Below are 15,136 nucleotides of genomic sequence, written 5' to 3' on the forward strand. Positions count from 1 at the left end.
TTTGTGTCTGATGAGGTAAGTAGCTCATGACTGATAATTAAAGACATGGCATTGAGATTTCTGTGTGTGCTCTCATTGGATAGGTTTGGAGACTTTGTGTCTGATGAGGTAAGTAACTCATAGCTGATGATTGAAGACATGGCATTGAGATTTCTGTGTGTGCTCTCATTGGATAGGTTTGGAGACTTTGTGTCTGATGAGGTAAGTAACTCATAGCTGATGATTGAAGACATGGCATTGAGATTTCTGTGTGTGCTCTCATTGGATAGGTTTGGAGACTTTGTGTCTGATGAGGTAAGTAACTCATAGCTGATGATTGAAGACATGGCATTGAGATTTCTGTGTGTGCTCTCATTGGATAGGTTTGGAGACTTTGTGTCTGATGAGGTAAGTAACTCATAGCTGATGATTGAAGACATGGCATTGAGATTTCTGTGTGTGCTCTCATTGGATAGGTTTGGAGACTTTGTGTCTGATGAGGTAAGTAGCTCATGACTGATAATTAAAGACATGGCATTGAGATTTCTGTGTGTGCTCTCATTGGATAGGTTTGGAGACTTTGTGTCTGATGAGGTAAGTAACTCATAGCTGATGATTGAAGACATGGCATTGAGATTTCTGTGTGTGCTCTCATTGGATAGGTTTGGAGACTTTGTGTCTGATGAGGTAAGTAACTCATAGCTGATGATTGAAGACATGGCATTGAGATTTCTGTGTGTGCTCTCATTGGATAGGTTTGGAGACTTTGTGTCTGATGAGGTAAGTAACTCATAGCTGATGATTGAAGACATGGCATTGAGATTTCTGTGTGTGCTCTCATTGGATAGGTTTGGAGACTTTGTGTCTGATGAGGTAAGTAACTCATAGCTGATGATTGAAGACATGGCATTGAGATTTCTGTGTGTGCTCTCATTGGATAGGTTTGGAGACTTTGTGTCTGATGAGGTAAGTAACTCATAGCTGATAATTGAAGACATGGCATTGAGATTTCTGTGTGTGCTCTCATTGGATAGGTTTGGAGACTTTGTGTCTGATGAGGTAAGTAACTCATAGCTGATGATTGAAGACATGGCATTGAGATTTCTGTGTGTGCTCTCATTGGATAGGTTTGGAGACTTTGTGTCTGATGAGGTAAGTAACTCATAGCTGATGATTGAAGACATGGCATTGAGATTTCTGTGTGTGCTCTCATTGGATAGGTTTGGAGACTTTGTGTCTGATGAGGTAAGTAACTCATAGCTGATGATTGAAGACATGGCATTGAGATTTCTGTGTGTGCTCTCATTGGATAGGTTTGGAGACTTTGTGTCTGATGAGGTAAGTAACTCATAGCTGATGATTGAAGACATGGCATTGAGATTTCTGTGTGTGCTCTCATTGGATAGGTTTGGAGACTTTGTGTCTGATGAGGTAAGTAACTCATAGCTGATGATTGAAGACATGGCATTGAGATTTCTGTGTGTGCTCTCATTGGATAGGTTTGGAGACTTTGTGTCTGATGAGGTAAGTAACTCATGACTGATAATTGAAGACATGGCATTGAGATTTCTGTGTGTGCTCTCATTGGATAGATTTGGAGACTTTGTGTCTGATGAGGTAAGTAACTCATGACTGATGATTGAAGACATGGCATTGAGATTTCTGTGTGTGCTCTCATTGGATAGATTTGGAGACTTTGTGTCTGATGAGGTAAGTAACTCATAGCTGATGATTGAAGACATGGCATTGAGATTTCTGTGTGTGCTCTCATTGGATAGGTTTGGAGACTTTGTGTCTGATGAGGTAAGTAACTCATAGCTGATGATTGAAGACATGGCATTGAGATTTCTGTGTGTGCTCTCATTGGATAGGTTTGGAGACTTTGTGTCTGATGAGGTAAGTAACTCATAGCTGATGATTGAAGACATGGCATTGAGATTTCTGTGTGTGCTCTCATTGGATAGGTTTGGAGACTTTGTGTCTGATGAGGTAAGTAACTCATAGCTGATGATTGAAGACATGGCATTGAGATTTCTGTGTGTGCTCTCATTGGATAGGTTTGGAGACTTTGTGTCTGATGAGGTAAGTAACTCATAGCTGATAATTGAAGACATGGCATTGAGATTTCTGTGTGTGCTCTCATTGGATAGGTTTGGAGACTTTGTGTCTGATGAGGTAAGTAACTCATAGCTGATGATTGAAGACATGGCATTGAGATTTCTGTGTGTGCTCTCATTGGATAGGTTTGGAGACTTTGTGTCTGATGAGGTAAGTAACTCATAGCTGATGATTGAAGACATGGCATTGAGATTTCTGTGTGTGCTCTCATTGGATAGATTTGGAGACTTTGTGTCTGATGAGGTAAGTAACTCATAGCTGATGATTGAAGACATGGCATTGAGATTTCTGTGTGTGCTCTCATTGGATAGGTTTGGAGACTTTGTGTCTGATGAGGTAAGTAACTCATAGCTGATGATTGAAGACATGGCATTGAGATTTCTGTGTGTGCTCTCATTGGATAGGTTTGGAGACTTTGTGTCTGATGAGGTAAGTAGCTCATGGCTGATGATTGAAGACATGGCATTGAGATTTCTGTGTGTGCTCTCATTGGATAGGTTTGGAGACTTTGTGTCTGATGAGGTAAGTAACTCATGGCTGATAATTAAAGACATGGCATTGAGATTTCTGTGTGTGCTCTCATTGGATAGGTTTGGAGACTTTGTGTCTGATGAGGTAAGTAACTCATAGCTGATGATTGAAGACATGGCATTGAGATTTCTGTGTGTGCTCTCATTGGATAGGTTTGGAGACTTTGTGTCTGATGAGGTAAGTAGCTCATGGCTGATAATTGAAGACATGGCATTGAGATTTCTGTGTGTGCTCTCATTGGATAGGTTTGGAGACTTTGTGTCTGATGAGGTAAGTAGCTCATAGCTGATGATTGAAGACATGGCATTGAGATTTATGTGTGTGCTCTCATTGGATAGGTTTGGAGACTTTGTGTCTGATGAGGTAAGTAACTCATAGCTGATGATTGAAGACATGGCATTGAGATTTCTGTGTGTGCTCTCATTGGATAGGTTTGGAGACTTTGTGTCTGATGAGGTAAGTAACTCATAGCTGATGATTGAAGACATGGCATTGAGATTTCTGTGTGTGCTCTCATTGGATAGGTTTGGAGACTTTGTGTCTGATGAGGTAAGTAACTCATAGCTGATGATTGAAGACATGGCATTGAGATTTCTGTGTGTGCTCTCATTGGATAGGTTTGGAGACTTTGTGTCTGATGAGGTAAGTAACTCATAGCTGATGATTGAAGACATGGCATTGAGATTTCTGTGTGTGCTCTCATTGGATAGGTTTGGAGACTTTGTGTCTGATGAGGTAAGTAACTCATAGCTGATGATTGAAGACATGGCATTGAGATTTCTGTGTGTGCTCTCATTGGATAGGTTTGGAGACTTTGTGTCTGATGAGGTAAGTAACTCATAGCTGATGATTGAAGACATGGCATTGAGATTTCTGTGTGTGCTCTCATTGGATAGGTTTGGAGACTTTGTGTCTGATGAGGTAAGTAACTCATAGCTGATAATTGAAGACATGGCATTGAGATTTCTGTGTGTGCTCTCATTGGATAGGTTTGGAGACTTTGTGTCTGATGAGGTAAGTAACTCATAGCTGATGATTGAAGACATGGCATTGAGATTTCTGTGTGTGCTCTCATTGGATAGGTTTGGAGACTTTGTGTCTGATGAGGTAAGTAACTCATAGCTGATGATTGAAGACATGGCATTGAGATTTCTGTGTGTGCTCTCATTGGATAGGTTTGGAGACTTTGTGTCTGATGAGGTAAGTAGCTCATAGCTGATGATTGAAGACATGGCATTGAGATTTCTGTGTGTGCTCTCATTGGATAGGTTTGGAGACTTTGTGTCTGATGAGGTAAGTAACTCATAGCTGATGATTGAAGACATGGCATTGAGATTTCTGTGTGTGCTCTCATTGGATAGGTTTGGAGACTTTGTGTCTGATGAGGTAAGTAACTCATGGCTGATGATTGAAGACATGGCATTGAGATTTCTGTGTGTGCTCTCATTGGATAGGTTTGGAGACTTTGTGTCCGATGAGGTAAGTAACTCATAGCTGATGATTGAAGACATGGCATTGAGATTTCTGTGTGTGCTCTCATTGGATAGGTTTGGAGACTTTGTGTCTGATGAGGTAAGTAACTCATGACTGATGATTGAAGACATGGCATTGAGATTTCTGTGTGTGCTCTCATTGGATAGGTTTGGAGACTTTGTGTCTGATGAGGTAAGTAGCTCATAGCTGATGATTGAAGACATGGCATTGAGATTTCTGTGTGTGCTCTCATTGGATAGGTTTGGAGACTTTGTGTCTGATGAGGTAAGTAACTCATAGCTGATGATTGAAGACATGGCATTGAGATTTCTGTGTGTGCTCTCATTGGATAGGTTTGGAGACTTTGTGTCTGATGAGGTAAGTAACTCATAGCTGATGATTGAAGACATGGCATTGAGATTTCTGTGTGTGCTCTCATTGGATAGGTTTGGAGACTTTGTGTCTGATGAGGTAAGTAACTCATAGCTGATAATTGAAGACATGGCATTGAGATTTCTGTGTGTGCTCTCATTGGATAGGTTTGGAGACTTTGTGTCTGATGAGGTAAGTAACTCATAGCTGATGATTGAAGACATGGCATTGAGATTTCTGTGTGTGCTCTCATTGGATAGGTTTGGAGACTTTGTGTCTGATGAGGTAAGTAACTCATAGCTGATGATTGAATTTACACCATGATTTGTGAGAGAGTAAGGAGGACCTACCTAGCTACCCAGAATGTGGTTGGTATTCTATTCCTTCTTTTAGTCATCATTAGTCAGACCTGTAGAAGACATTGTTAATGTTTATTAGTCATTTGAATACACACACAGCACAATCCACCAATGTCAACCAATCACTCCATGATGTGGTCATTGCTTATTTGTCAATCTCTTTGTGGCTATTATTTAAAGGAGGTATTCCTTTTCCGAAGTAAATGAGTAAATTAACAAGTACGTGAACAAGCGTAAGTGTTAGGTGTGGTTCTGAACTAGATGCCTCTGTGTTAGTTAAATATCTGCATGATTATTATACACCATTGATATTTTCAATATATGTCATTTATAGTAAGGCCATGTGTGTAAGAAGTTGCATTTTATATGAATTCTATTACCAGGTAGTAGCTCCTGTACGTGAGACCTGTGCTCAAGCCTTGGGTGTGGTACTGCGTCATATGTCAGTAGCAGGTGTACAAGGAGTATTAGGAGTTCTACTTCAGCTGCTGTCTCAAAAACAATGGGAAGTCAGGCATGGTGGTCTCTTAGGCCTCAAGTACTTACTGGCTGTCAGGAAGGTAAGAGATAGAATCATATAAATGAATTCATGCTTGCACATGCACATACGAACACACATACATAAAAGTCTGTCAAAGTGATGTTAGTACTATAGTATTGGTGCAAATAAGTCACTACATGTATATTTAAGAGCCCAGTGCTTTCTTGATGTACTCTTACAGAAGTAAATTTACTACAATTTGATGAATCTTTCAATGTAGCACTTTTGTGTTTAGACTTGGATATCATCAAGGACCTTTAGCCACATTTCTAATAAAGGATTTGAAAGTTTAAAAAAAAATGCAAACATGAAAAATTAATGTATTTTTGCCAAATCTTGATATGATATTTTTGAAATTTCAAGTAAATCCTAATTAATGATACATTAGTAAAGATATTTTAAGGTAAGACCGTATATCTTTATCTCCATGCATTAGTTTACTACATTTGTATATTGTCATTGTTTGTTTTTAGGAAATGACTGATGACTTATTACCAAGTGTTCTACCATCAATTATACAAGGTTTACAAGATGTAGATGATGATGTGAGGGCGGTAGCAGCAGCATCCCTTAATCCGGTAGCAGAATCACTTATCAAGGTCTGCAAGAAAAAGGTGGGTGATATGTTGTGATTTCAACATGATTTCCATCAATGATTTTTGTTTTGATTTTGATTTCTTGTTTGTTGACTTGTTCTTTCTCTACTTTCCCCTCTTATATTGTATCTTGTTTTCTTTTTTGATTTTTCTTTTGCACATGCACTCATTTTTTTCTTTGCATGTACCATTGATAACTGAAATCCTCAGGCACACTTTACTGGATCTAGATAAACTTACAGCCTCAACAAGCCATTGACAAGCACTTTTATTGTTATTATGTGTAGGTACCAGTCATACTGAACACACTGTGGGACACCTTACTGGATCTAGATGACCTTACAGCCTCAACAAATAGCATCATGATGCTACTAGCATCTCTGTTGTCATACCCACTCTGCAGTCAGCAATCATCACACATGACTTCACTCACAAATTTAGTACCAAGGCTATGGCCGTTTCTCAGACATGGAATTATGTCCGTCCGTAAGGCTGCTTTGGATACTTTCTTAAGACTGCTTGATGCAGACAATCAGCAGGTAAGGTGCTAATGGTCTGTTTTGTGGGGGTGGGGATGATCACAGAAGAATTGCTAATAATCACAAGCTTAGTCAAGATTGTTTTTCGCTAAAATTGTTGTTATTTGGTTTCAATGTTTAGACAGGCTTCAAGTAAGTTAGTAATTCACATTGCCAATGATAGTGAATGGGAATGAGATTTTTTGATTCCAGTGAGACTCTGGTTTGTTATGTCATCTGCATATTAATGATCTCATTTGCATTTGTGAAATATAATTTGCATACATCTTGTTGTCAACATGGAAGTAACATTGCTATAATTATAGGCCACAGGTGAGCTTAAAATGAGCTGTTTTGAGAACTAAGAATTGTTCAATATATGTAAAGTTTATATATGAAAAGGTGATTATATTTAAAAGTCAATTCACAAATATTTCAAAGCACCCTCTTTAAATCTGTTCTTCATTAAATCTTCACCCTGTTTTCTCTGGGTTTTTTTCAGTTTCCTCCCAACGTCTGGCTCCCACCAATTCTTCAAGATGCCCTGAGACATATGTATCAGAGAAGTCTTTTGGAAACCAACCAAGATATTCTGGATCTTATAGAAAAGGTAATTTACAATCCAACTGCAGCAGGTGAATGTACGGAGGGGTTTGTGTAAGAAGACACCATCTGCAGTAGCTGCAAATAGGACCTTCTAACCCCTGGTATATTGTAATCATTATATTGTTGCAACGATGTGGCACTTGCTAGTGTAGCTTAGGACTTGTCATCCATAGGCTTAACCCTAACCCAACTAAGTCTCACTAAAGCTCACTATTAAAACCACTCTGCGTGCATGCATTCCACGTGACTTGATGACTTAATCAGCCCAAGTCATATATACCCAGGGAATCGCTGGTCGGGCCAACGTCACCTGTGTGGCTACATGCTGGGGATCTTCTGCGTGGCATGCGAGGGGTCCCAGGCTCGAATCCCGGGGGTGCCTAGTGACTTTTCTCCGCATCTTCTCTCCTTTTCGTTTCTTCTTTCCCAAAAAAAAAAAAAAAAAACACGGGTAGGGTTAGGGTTAATATGCATGTTTTTCCAAGACTTCTGCCTCCTTAACCCTAACCCAACTAGGTCTCACTAAAGCTCACTATTAAAACCACTCTGCGTGCATGCATTCCACGTAACTTGATGACGCAATCAGTCCAAGTCATATATACTCAGCGAATCGCTGGCCGGGCCAACGTCACCTGTGTGGCTACATGCTGGGGATCTTCTGCGTGGCATGCGAGGGGTCCCAGGCTCGAATCCCGGGGGTGCCAAGTGACTTTTCTCCTTATCTTCTCTCCTTTTTCGTTTCTTCTTTCCCTTCCGATAGCAAAAAAACCACGGGTAGGGTTAGGGTTAAGTATAAGCTCTCATTTTTGTAAGTAAGTGAAAAGTGCAGGTCTTCATCCAGCTTTCATTTGTGTAATGCCTACTAACTACTGTGGAAGGATCACTTTGAAAATTAAGATTAAGCCCCAATATCTGAAATTCAGAGATCTCATAGACAAGTTTTGATGTCTAATCCTAATACGGATGAAATATGGCTCGAAGGGGACTGCGCTGGTGTTCTACCAATGAATAACTTCTCATATATCAATTAAGCATTATCCAAGACCTTCCATTTGTGATGTTGCCTGCAGCAATGGGGATACCTTGGCTATTGCTTGACGTATTTGTGTATTCTAACAGTTCTAACTAGGTATGTTAGGTATGTAGTGCCCTTCACACAAAATTGTTAATTGGTAAACATTACTTTTTTTATTTTTCTTCTCATTCACATAGGTTTGGGATGCGTTACTGAGTAAGTCACCATTAGAACCGCTAGTAGCCTGTGCATGTCCTTGGATTAGTGGTTGGATGTGTTTAGCAATGCAACCATCACATCTACCATTTGAAGCACAAATGCTGATTGAAGCCAAACATAAAACTAAGGTGAGTTAGTTATTGGCACCTCATAGTATTATTTGGCTGCATGAGTCTAGAATTTGTTGAAACGAGAATGTTTTTTCAGCTTCCTTTTTCTCTGTGTTTGTTGATGCACACAGTGTCATACCCTTGCTGGTATGGCAATATCAGATGCCATATGCTAGTATAATTTGGTTCACTTCTAGTATTGAATCATGGGCATAAATTTAATTGTGCAAAGCATACATAGATGTTTGTCGACACACTTGCAGTGCAACCCCAAAAAAACCCATTAACATCACTACCGAACTTGAAACAAACCAATGTATAGCAACTTTACTGTAAAATGCTTGCTGATATGGACTAGTCAACAAGTTGGCAACAGCAGATCCCACAGGGGCCAATCACAGCCAGGTAGTAACTAGTAAGACATATACATTTAAAGCTCAGGAAACAAAAGAAAAAGAACACTATATACACCATGAATATGCCCATATTTTCTGATCCAAAGAAATGCACTTACTGTGTACATTTCATCAACACTTGTTTTTGTCAACACTTGCCAGTTGAAATCCATACACCCCCTATGGAAGACTTGATCTTAATCTCCCACACAGGGGGTGTAGTTTTCAAATAGAGGTAACCCCATTTGAAATTCACACTCCCTGTGTGGAAGATTAAGGTCATGTCTTCAATAAGGGGTGTATGGATTTTAACTGGACTAGCCCAATATGAACCTGTTAACTGACTTCCTGATTTATACACAAGAATTTGTTTGGATGACATAACGCAATTCAATTCAGCATCTTTTTTTTTATTTGTTTGTTTGTTGTTGTTGATTGTAAAGGAAAGTCACAAATCATTAGGAAAGAGTTGGAAGACCCAGCAAACTATAAAAGAAGATGATAGAGAATATATCGCTGGTGAGGATACATTAAATGCTGGGACTACTGAGAGAACTAGAGCTGTGTTACAAGCAAGGATAAGAGCATCTAGGTAAGACAATGCTGGAAATGCTGACATTACATCAAAATATGTGACCACATCAACAGTGGATGCCAGTTTTCAGGCAACTGTCAAGCTTTTTGTTACTCCAAATTTCCTCACTTTTATTTATTTTCAACCCGTTTTGAAAAGTCTCAAATTTTGAGAATATAAGTCTGTAAAAGCAGTGTTCTGCTATAAATTAAATTAGTCAAGGTCACATCGTTTGTAATATTGTAACAAGTTTTTGTCATCTTTGTTCTTACAGACTTCTAGGTAAGATATCATCATACATCACCAGCAAACAACTGTCAAGTGAAACCAACACAATGGAATCATTTGCTCAGATTCTCATTTTTCATCTCAGTAGTAAATCAGCTGTACAGAGAATGGTGGTTGGATTGGTGATAGAGCAATGGGCTCAATCAGACCAGGTAAGAATTGTCTCTATTTTTTTGAGAGCATGGTGGTCTAATGATTAGGTTGTTTGGCTCATGATGTTGCTCATAAGGTTGTGGGTTCGAACCCTGTCAGGGCCAAATTGTGTCCTTGGGCAAGATACATTATCTTGCTGACCCACTCCACCCAGGTGTACAATGGGGTGCTGTTACAGGTAGTCACCAGGTGCCGTTATTGTGGCAGCAGGGTAAATGTTACGCACTTTGATTACTGTTCTAAAGCCCTATATAAATGCCTGCATTGGCTGATAATTTGTAATGTGTACTGAAATCACAAGTCTCCTTTTCCTCCACCTCCTTTCCTCCTCTACATTCTCTACTATTATTCAATAATGGCATCTGTAGTAGCATACTTGTGATGTGTGTATAAATCAAAAACAAGTTATTATTAAGTACATATATTAATCTCATGTATTTGTCATTGCAGCTATGCCAGTGTCCTGAGACAGTTAAAGCTAAAGTATTAGAAGTGTTGTCTAGTAGTGTGTACTTTGATGAAGTGTCTGTCCCTTTCATGAAGATGCAAACAGAATGTAAGGTAAGCAGCACTTTATTCCCTCAGTTTCTTGAGTGCAGTTGTGTACTGGAATGGTAAACATAAATTTGGAACCCCGATCATATATAAAGGTTGAATTTCGTACTTTCGGATTTAGGTTATATGTTGCATTAAGGTTTAATAGCTCCCATATACCCTTTAAGTCATTTCCCTTCTCAAATTATTTGACTTTCTTCAAAAAGGAAATCACATATGGTTGATGGTACATGTCAGAACACTGATTTCTAGTCTGGTGAGCTGGTTTGGGGACGCTCTGCAAAATCATTGCATAAGCAAAGTTTACTAAACTTTCACCAGCTTTATTGCCAATGGTAATCATAATTCAAGAAATGGGACAATATGAATTATTCATAACCGATCGTTAGCTTGTCTCAATTTCATTCTCGCAAACAAGTGGAAAATTGTAGTAGGTTTGCATTGGGTAATAGAAAAACTGTGAATTTAGTGCCATATGCTTTAGTTAGGAAACATCGTAAAGATGTAAGCACTGCATTCGTTAACTATCTGATATATATTTGTTTGATTCTTAATAGAATTTAGTAAGTTGCTGGTGTGATGTGAAACCTCAAGTACAACCATCGTCTTTTCCAAGGTATGCAGCGGTTTGCTCAGAATATTACAGTAAGGAATCAGAATACACCAAATGATTCAAAACAGATTGATAACAAGCAAATAGGTTTCAAGTAGGTACATCTAGCTTAGGCAAGAGGTTAGGCTAGATATTCCAAAACTTGGTAATATTTGTGTGATTAGTCACAGGACAAAAAGGTCTACCTGCAGAGTATTTTGTCATGTACCTGGTAAGCTTTGATTAAAAGGAGGATTTCCCATCAAAATGGGAAGTTGGTATCAGTGAAAAGCCCATATTTTTCTCAGTGGCTCTGACATTTTAGTGCAGAATGATATCCATTTTGGGGTTTCTAAACCAAAATGTCAGTTACACTGTGTATATCCTGAAGTGGAAAAAACTTGCTGTCATTCTTTATGTTGTGTATCCTCCCATAAAAATCCCACCAGCAAATAAGGGCACATACCCTTAATTCTTGTTGGGATTTTTAGAGGAGGGGGCTCTCTATTTGTACATGAAATTTACTCCAAGGCAAAGGAGCCCAGGTGCGCCATTAGGCTAACGTTTACGGTATGCATTTGCTAAATGAAAAGATTTTGGAATTTCAACCAAAAAAAGATCATGTCACCATGCATAGTACAATGCTATTTGCCCGGTTACTTGTAGATTATTATAATCTTTGTACAAATTGTATAAAATCTGCTATAAAAAGACCAGGTCACATCATGCTTCACATGTTACTTGGTTTACTTATTTTCAGTGCTTTCACAGTAGAACAAGCCAATGGGTTAGCCCAAGGCATCCTAGGACAGCTACCCAGTGTGTCTGCTTCAATTCAAGATGATGTTCTGGTGAAGTGTAGGCATATCCAAGCATCGGTACAAAATATCAATGAACAACAACACAAACTCAGCATTAGGTCAGTATTACTGGGGCACACTTGTCAAAGACTTACAATTGATCTTTGATTTAATAGGTTTATTGTACATAGCAAAAAAATAGGGTGTTTGCTTATAGCAAAAAACATGAATTTTCCAAAGCATCAAATACCAAGTTGCTGTAAACCATTCCTTATAACATGAGAAGTGCCTTGTGTAAGGCACTAAGTGTCTGGGATGTAACAAGGGCAAAATGGTTTGCACTTTAAAATAGTATATAATTTCTGGGACTCATTACACTCAACATAATATTAGACCAATTGCACATTTTCATCCTGTGCCATGATAACTAATAGGCTATTCTAGTTGAAATTGGTACACACTGTATGGAAGAAACAACCTAAACCTCCCATACAGGTGGCGTAAATTTCTAATGGAGTCACCCATTCATTTAACCCCATTTGAAATTCATACTCGGATAACCCCCTGTGTGGAAGATTAAGGTCATGTCTTCCAAATGGGGTATGTGAGTTTCAACTGGAATAAGCCAATAGAGCCATTTGTTTCAATGTCTTACAGGACACAGGCTTGTCTAGCATCAGCTCTAGTCTCTTTGAAGTATTTACCTGATAAACTGAATCCTGTTATAAGACCATTGATGGATTCTATCAAGAAGGAGGAGATTGCATGCATGCAAGTAAGTCTAAATGTCCTTTCTGTCTTGCCACATTTTTTTTTCACACATTGTTTTAATTAGAAGGTGGGTAGGGGTGGAACTATTTTTTGTTGAACATTGTTTTTTCACACATACATAACTATTAAGGTTGAATACAGTCTTTGGTGATGTAATATTTCCAGAAAATTATAATTAACCATGCATTTTTTCCATACTGCCAATAACACTTCTGCTGGCAATGTTCATCGCATAACCAGCCGATCGTGGGTTGAGAACCACCTTATTGTGCTTAACAAGTATTACTAAGTCTTGTTCCTCTATTGAAATGAAAACTTTGAATCTCTCATTTTTTTATAATTAAATACTTGCTCATGTGCTTTGTAAATATTAACTTCACTACACAGAGTGAATCAGCCACCAGTCTAGCCCGCCTCTTACAACTCTGTATCTCACGGACACCATGCCCAAATCCAAAGATCATCAAGAACTTGTGCAATAGTGTATGTGGAGATTCAAACCATACACCTTCAGCAATGGAACCTGTACGACCACTCACTCTGAGTAGCATGGGGTCAAGTCTAGGAGAGACAGGAAGACCCTCATCACCATTGACTGTGACACCCCCTGTTTTGACTGCTGATTGTGATAAGCATAATGGGATAGTGACTCTTGTTAAACAACAACAGGTGGGTATAACCATTGTAAATCTTTATCCATTTGGATAGTTTAAGGATAGTTTGATCAGCTCGTAATCGGCGGGCCTTATTATAGTTATAACATCGCGAATTGATATCAATATATTTTATTTTGAGAATTGTTTTGTGGTATCTCGCCAGAAGCATCACAAGTTATTTATTAAGTCCTGTACTGTATCTACTTTCTTTAACACGTAAAATATATACTGGGCAAGTCACCTTAAATACTCTTAACAAGAGCCTACTTTTCGGCGTAGTGGTAAAAGCCTAACAATTCCCACCGTTTATGAGCTAATCAAACTATAGTAGGTTAGCATGGAACAGGATGGGTCTATAGTATCACGATGTCTGTAACAAAGTCAAATTGATGTGACACATCCTATATGACATACTACAGTGCTAGTGTGCAATGTGCTTTCCAAACAAAAAATATCAATCCCTCTATAATTTATAAAGTGCCTTCCATGATTCACTTATACCATTTTTCATCCTGATGTGGCAGTGACGTGAGTGCTGGGTATAGCTTTCGCTCAAAGTACTGGTGTACACACACTCCCTCACCCCACACACACGCTTAAAGACATGGCATAGCTGCATGCACAAAACATCTGCCTCAATGCGTTGACATCACTGCCACATGATGAAAAATGTATAGTGCAAGTAGCAACTATAGCAAAATCAGCTTTGTAATGAAAACAAGAATTTCAATATACATTGTATCATGGCCTTCTTTAGTCAATATAATGGCAACAGGTGGTTTATAGTTACCTGGGTTTGTCAAGATAAGAAAACCATAACAATATGAATGATTTTCAAAATATAGGGTCCACAACTTATAAGTTCCCCCTAAATAATTTGAAAAAAAAAAAAAAATGTTTGACAAAATGCAAACGTGTAAAAAGGTATGGATAGCCGTATTTGTTTTACACATATGGACCAAATTACAGCATCACACGTCATTGCGTTCAGTCACAATGTTTAATTATGTAAAAAAAGAGACCGTTTTAAACAGTGTTAAAAGTTGCATCTGAGTCCATAGGAGTCAGCTCTCAAACAATACAGTAGGCCAGGTCTATTCATGTGTTTGTTAAAGAAAACCTGACTGCTATGGACTCGGGTGTCACTTTTAAAACAGTCTCTTTTCTTACACAATTAACCATTGTGACTGAACGCAATAACGTGCGACGCTATAAATTGGTCCACATGTGTAAAACAATAGGGCTATACATATCTTTTTACATTTTTACATTTCGTTAAATATTTGTTGACATATTCTAAAAAGTATCAGGGTTTAACTAATAAGTTGTGGACCGTATAGTTCTTGTCATGTTAGCATTTTGTTATTATCTGTTGTCATCATTTCACTCATAGGCAGCTGCCATTGCCACAGCAAGTCGTCGTGCCATGTTTTCCAAATCTCGCAGTCGTGATAGCCATCTTGTTGATCTCTCATCATCTCTGACCAGCGTTGATCTACAAGATGAGATCAAGGATCAGAATCGATTACAACGCAGAGGAGCAGAGTTTGGAATCTCTACACTTGCCAGGCATTTTGAAGGGAATCTGGTGACATCACTCGGACCTCTATGGCAGGCTGTAGTAGGACCATTATATCAACATGTTAACCTAGAGAAGTTTGGTGAGTAGTTTTCATTGAGAAAGTAAAGAAATATAGAACTTTTACATCTGGGTGTCACACAGGGACTGAGAGAGTGGCATACTATAGCTAAGTGTATATAATATGTAATTTGTATACTCAGTTCTCATGAGATAATTTTCAAACAATGCCTGAGACAGTACAAGTTGCTTTGTGCTGACTGTTGAATGTCAAGTTCACAATCCAATTCAAAGCGTGTTGTGGTAGTACAGCATCTGTCATGTGACATTTTAGTA

The 15,136-nt window shown here is 38.6% G+C and overlaps 1 protein-coding gene across 1 annotated transcript in view; it reads left to right on the forward strand.

Moving 5' to 3' along the window:
* Positions 1–15,136, forward strand: part of LOC140151247 (TATA-binding protein-associated factor 172-like) — a 51,510-nt gene that overhangs the window by 18,893 nt on the left and 17,481 nt on the right. Inside the window, exons 11-23 of the mRNA XM_072173517.1 lie at positions 5,216–5,392; positions 5,847–5,987; positions 6,257–6,508; positions 6,990–7,097; positions 8,306–8,455; positions 9,276–9,424; positions 9,681–9,846; positions 10,298–10,408; positions 10,960–11,018; positions 11,755–11,913; positions 12,452–12,569; positions 12,953–13,234; positions 14,615–14,882. Of these exons, the coding sequence (XP_072029618.1) occupies positions 5,216–5,392; positions 5,847–5,987; positions 6,257–6,508; positions 6,990–7,097; positions 8,306–8,455; positions 9,276–9,424; positions 9,681–9,846; positions 10,298–10,408; positions 10,960–11,018; positions 11,755–11,913; positions 12,452–12,569; positions 12,953–13,234; positions 14,615–14,882 (2,140 nt within the window). The remainder of the gene's footprint in view (positions 1–5,215; positions 5,393–5,846; positions 5,988–6,256; positions 6,509–6,989; positions 7,098–8,305; positions 8,456–9,275; positions 9,425–9,680; positions 9,847–10,297; positions 10,409–10,959; positions 11,019–11,754; positions 11,914–12,451; positions 12,570–12,952; positions 13,235–14,614; positions 14,883–15,136) is intronic.

This window comes from Amphiura filiformis, chromosome 4 (assembly GCF_039555335.1).
Source record: "Amphiura filiformis chromosome 4, Afil_fr2py, whole genome shotgun sequence".
Classification (NCBI taxonomy): domain Eukaryota; kingdom Metazoa; phylum Echinodermata; class Ophiuroidea; order Amphilepidida; family Amphiuridae; genus Amphiura; species Amphiura filiformis.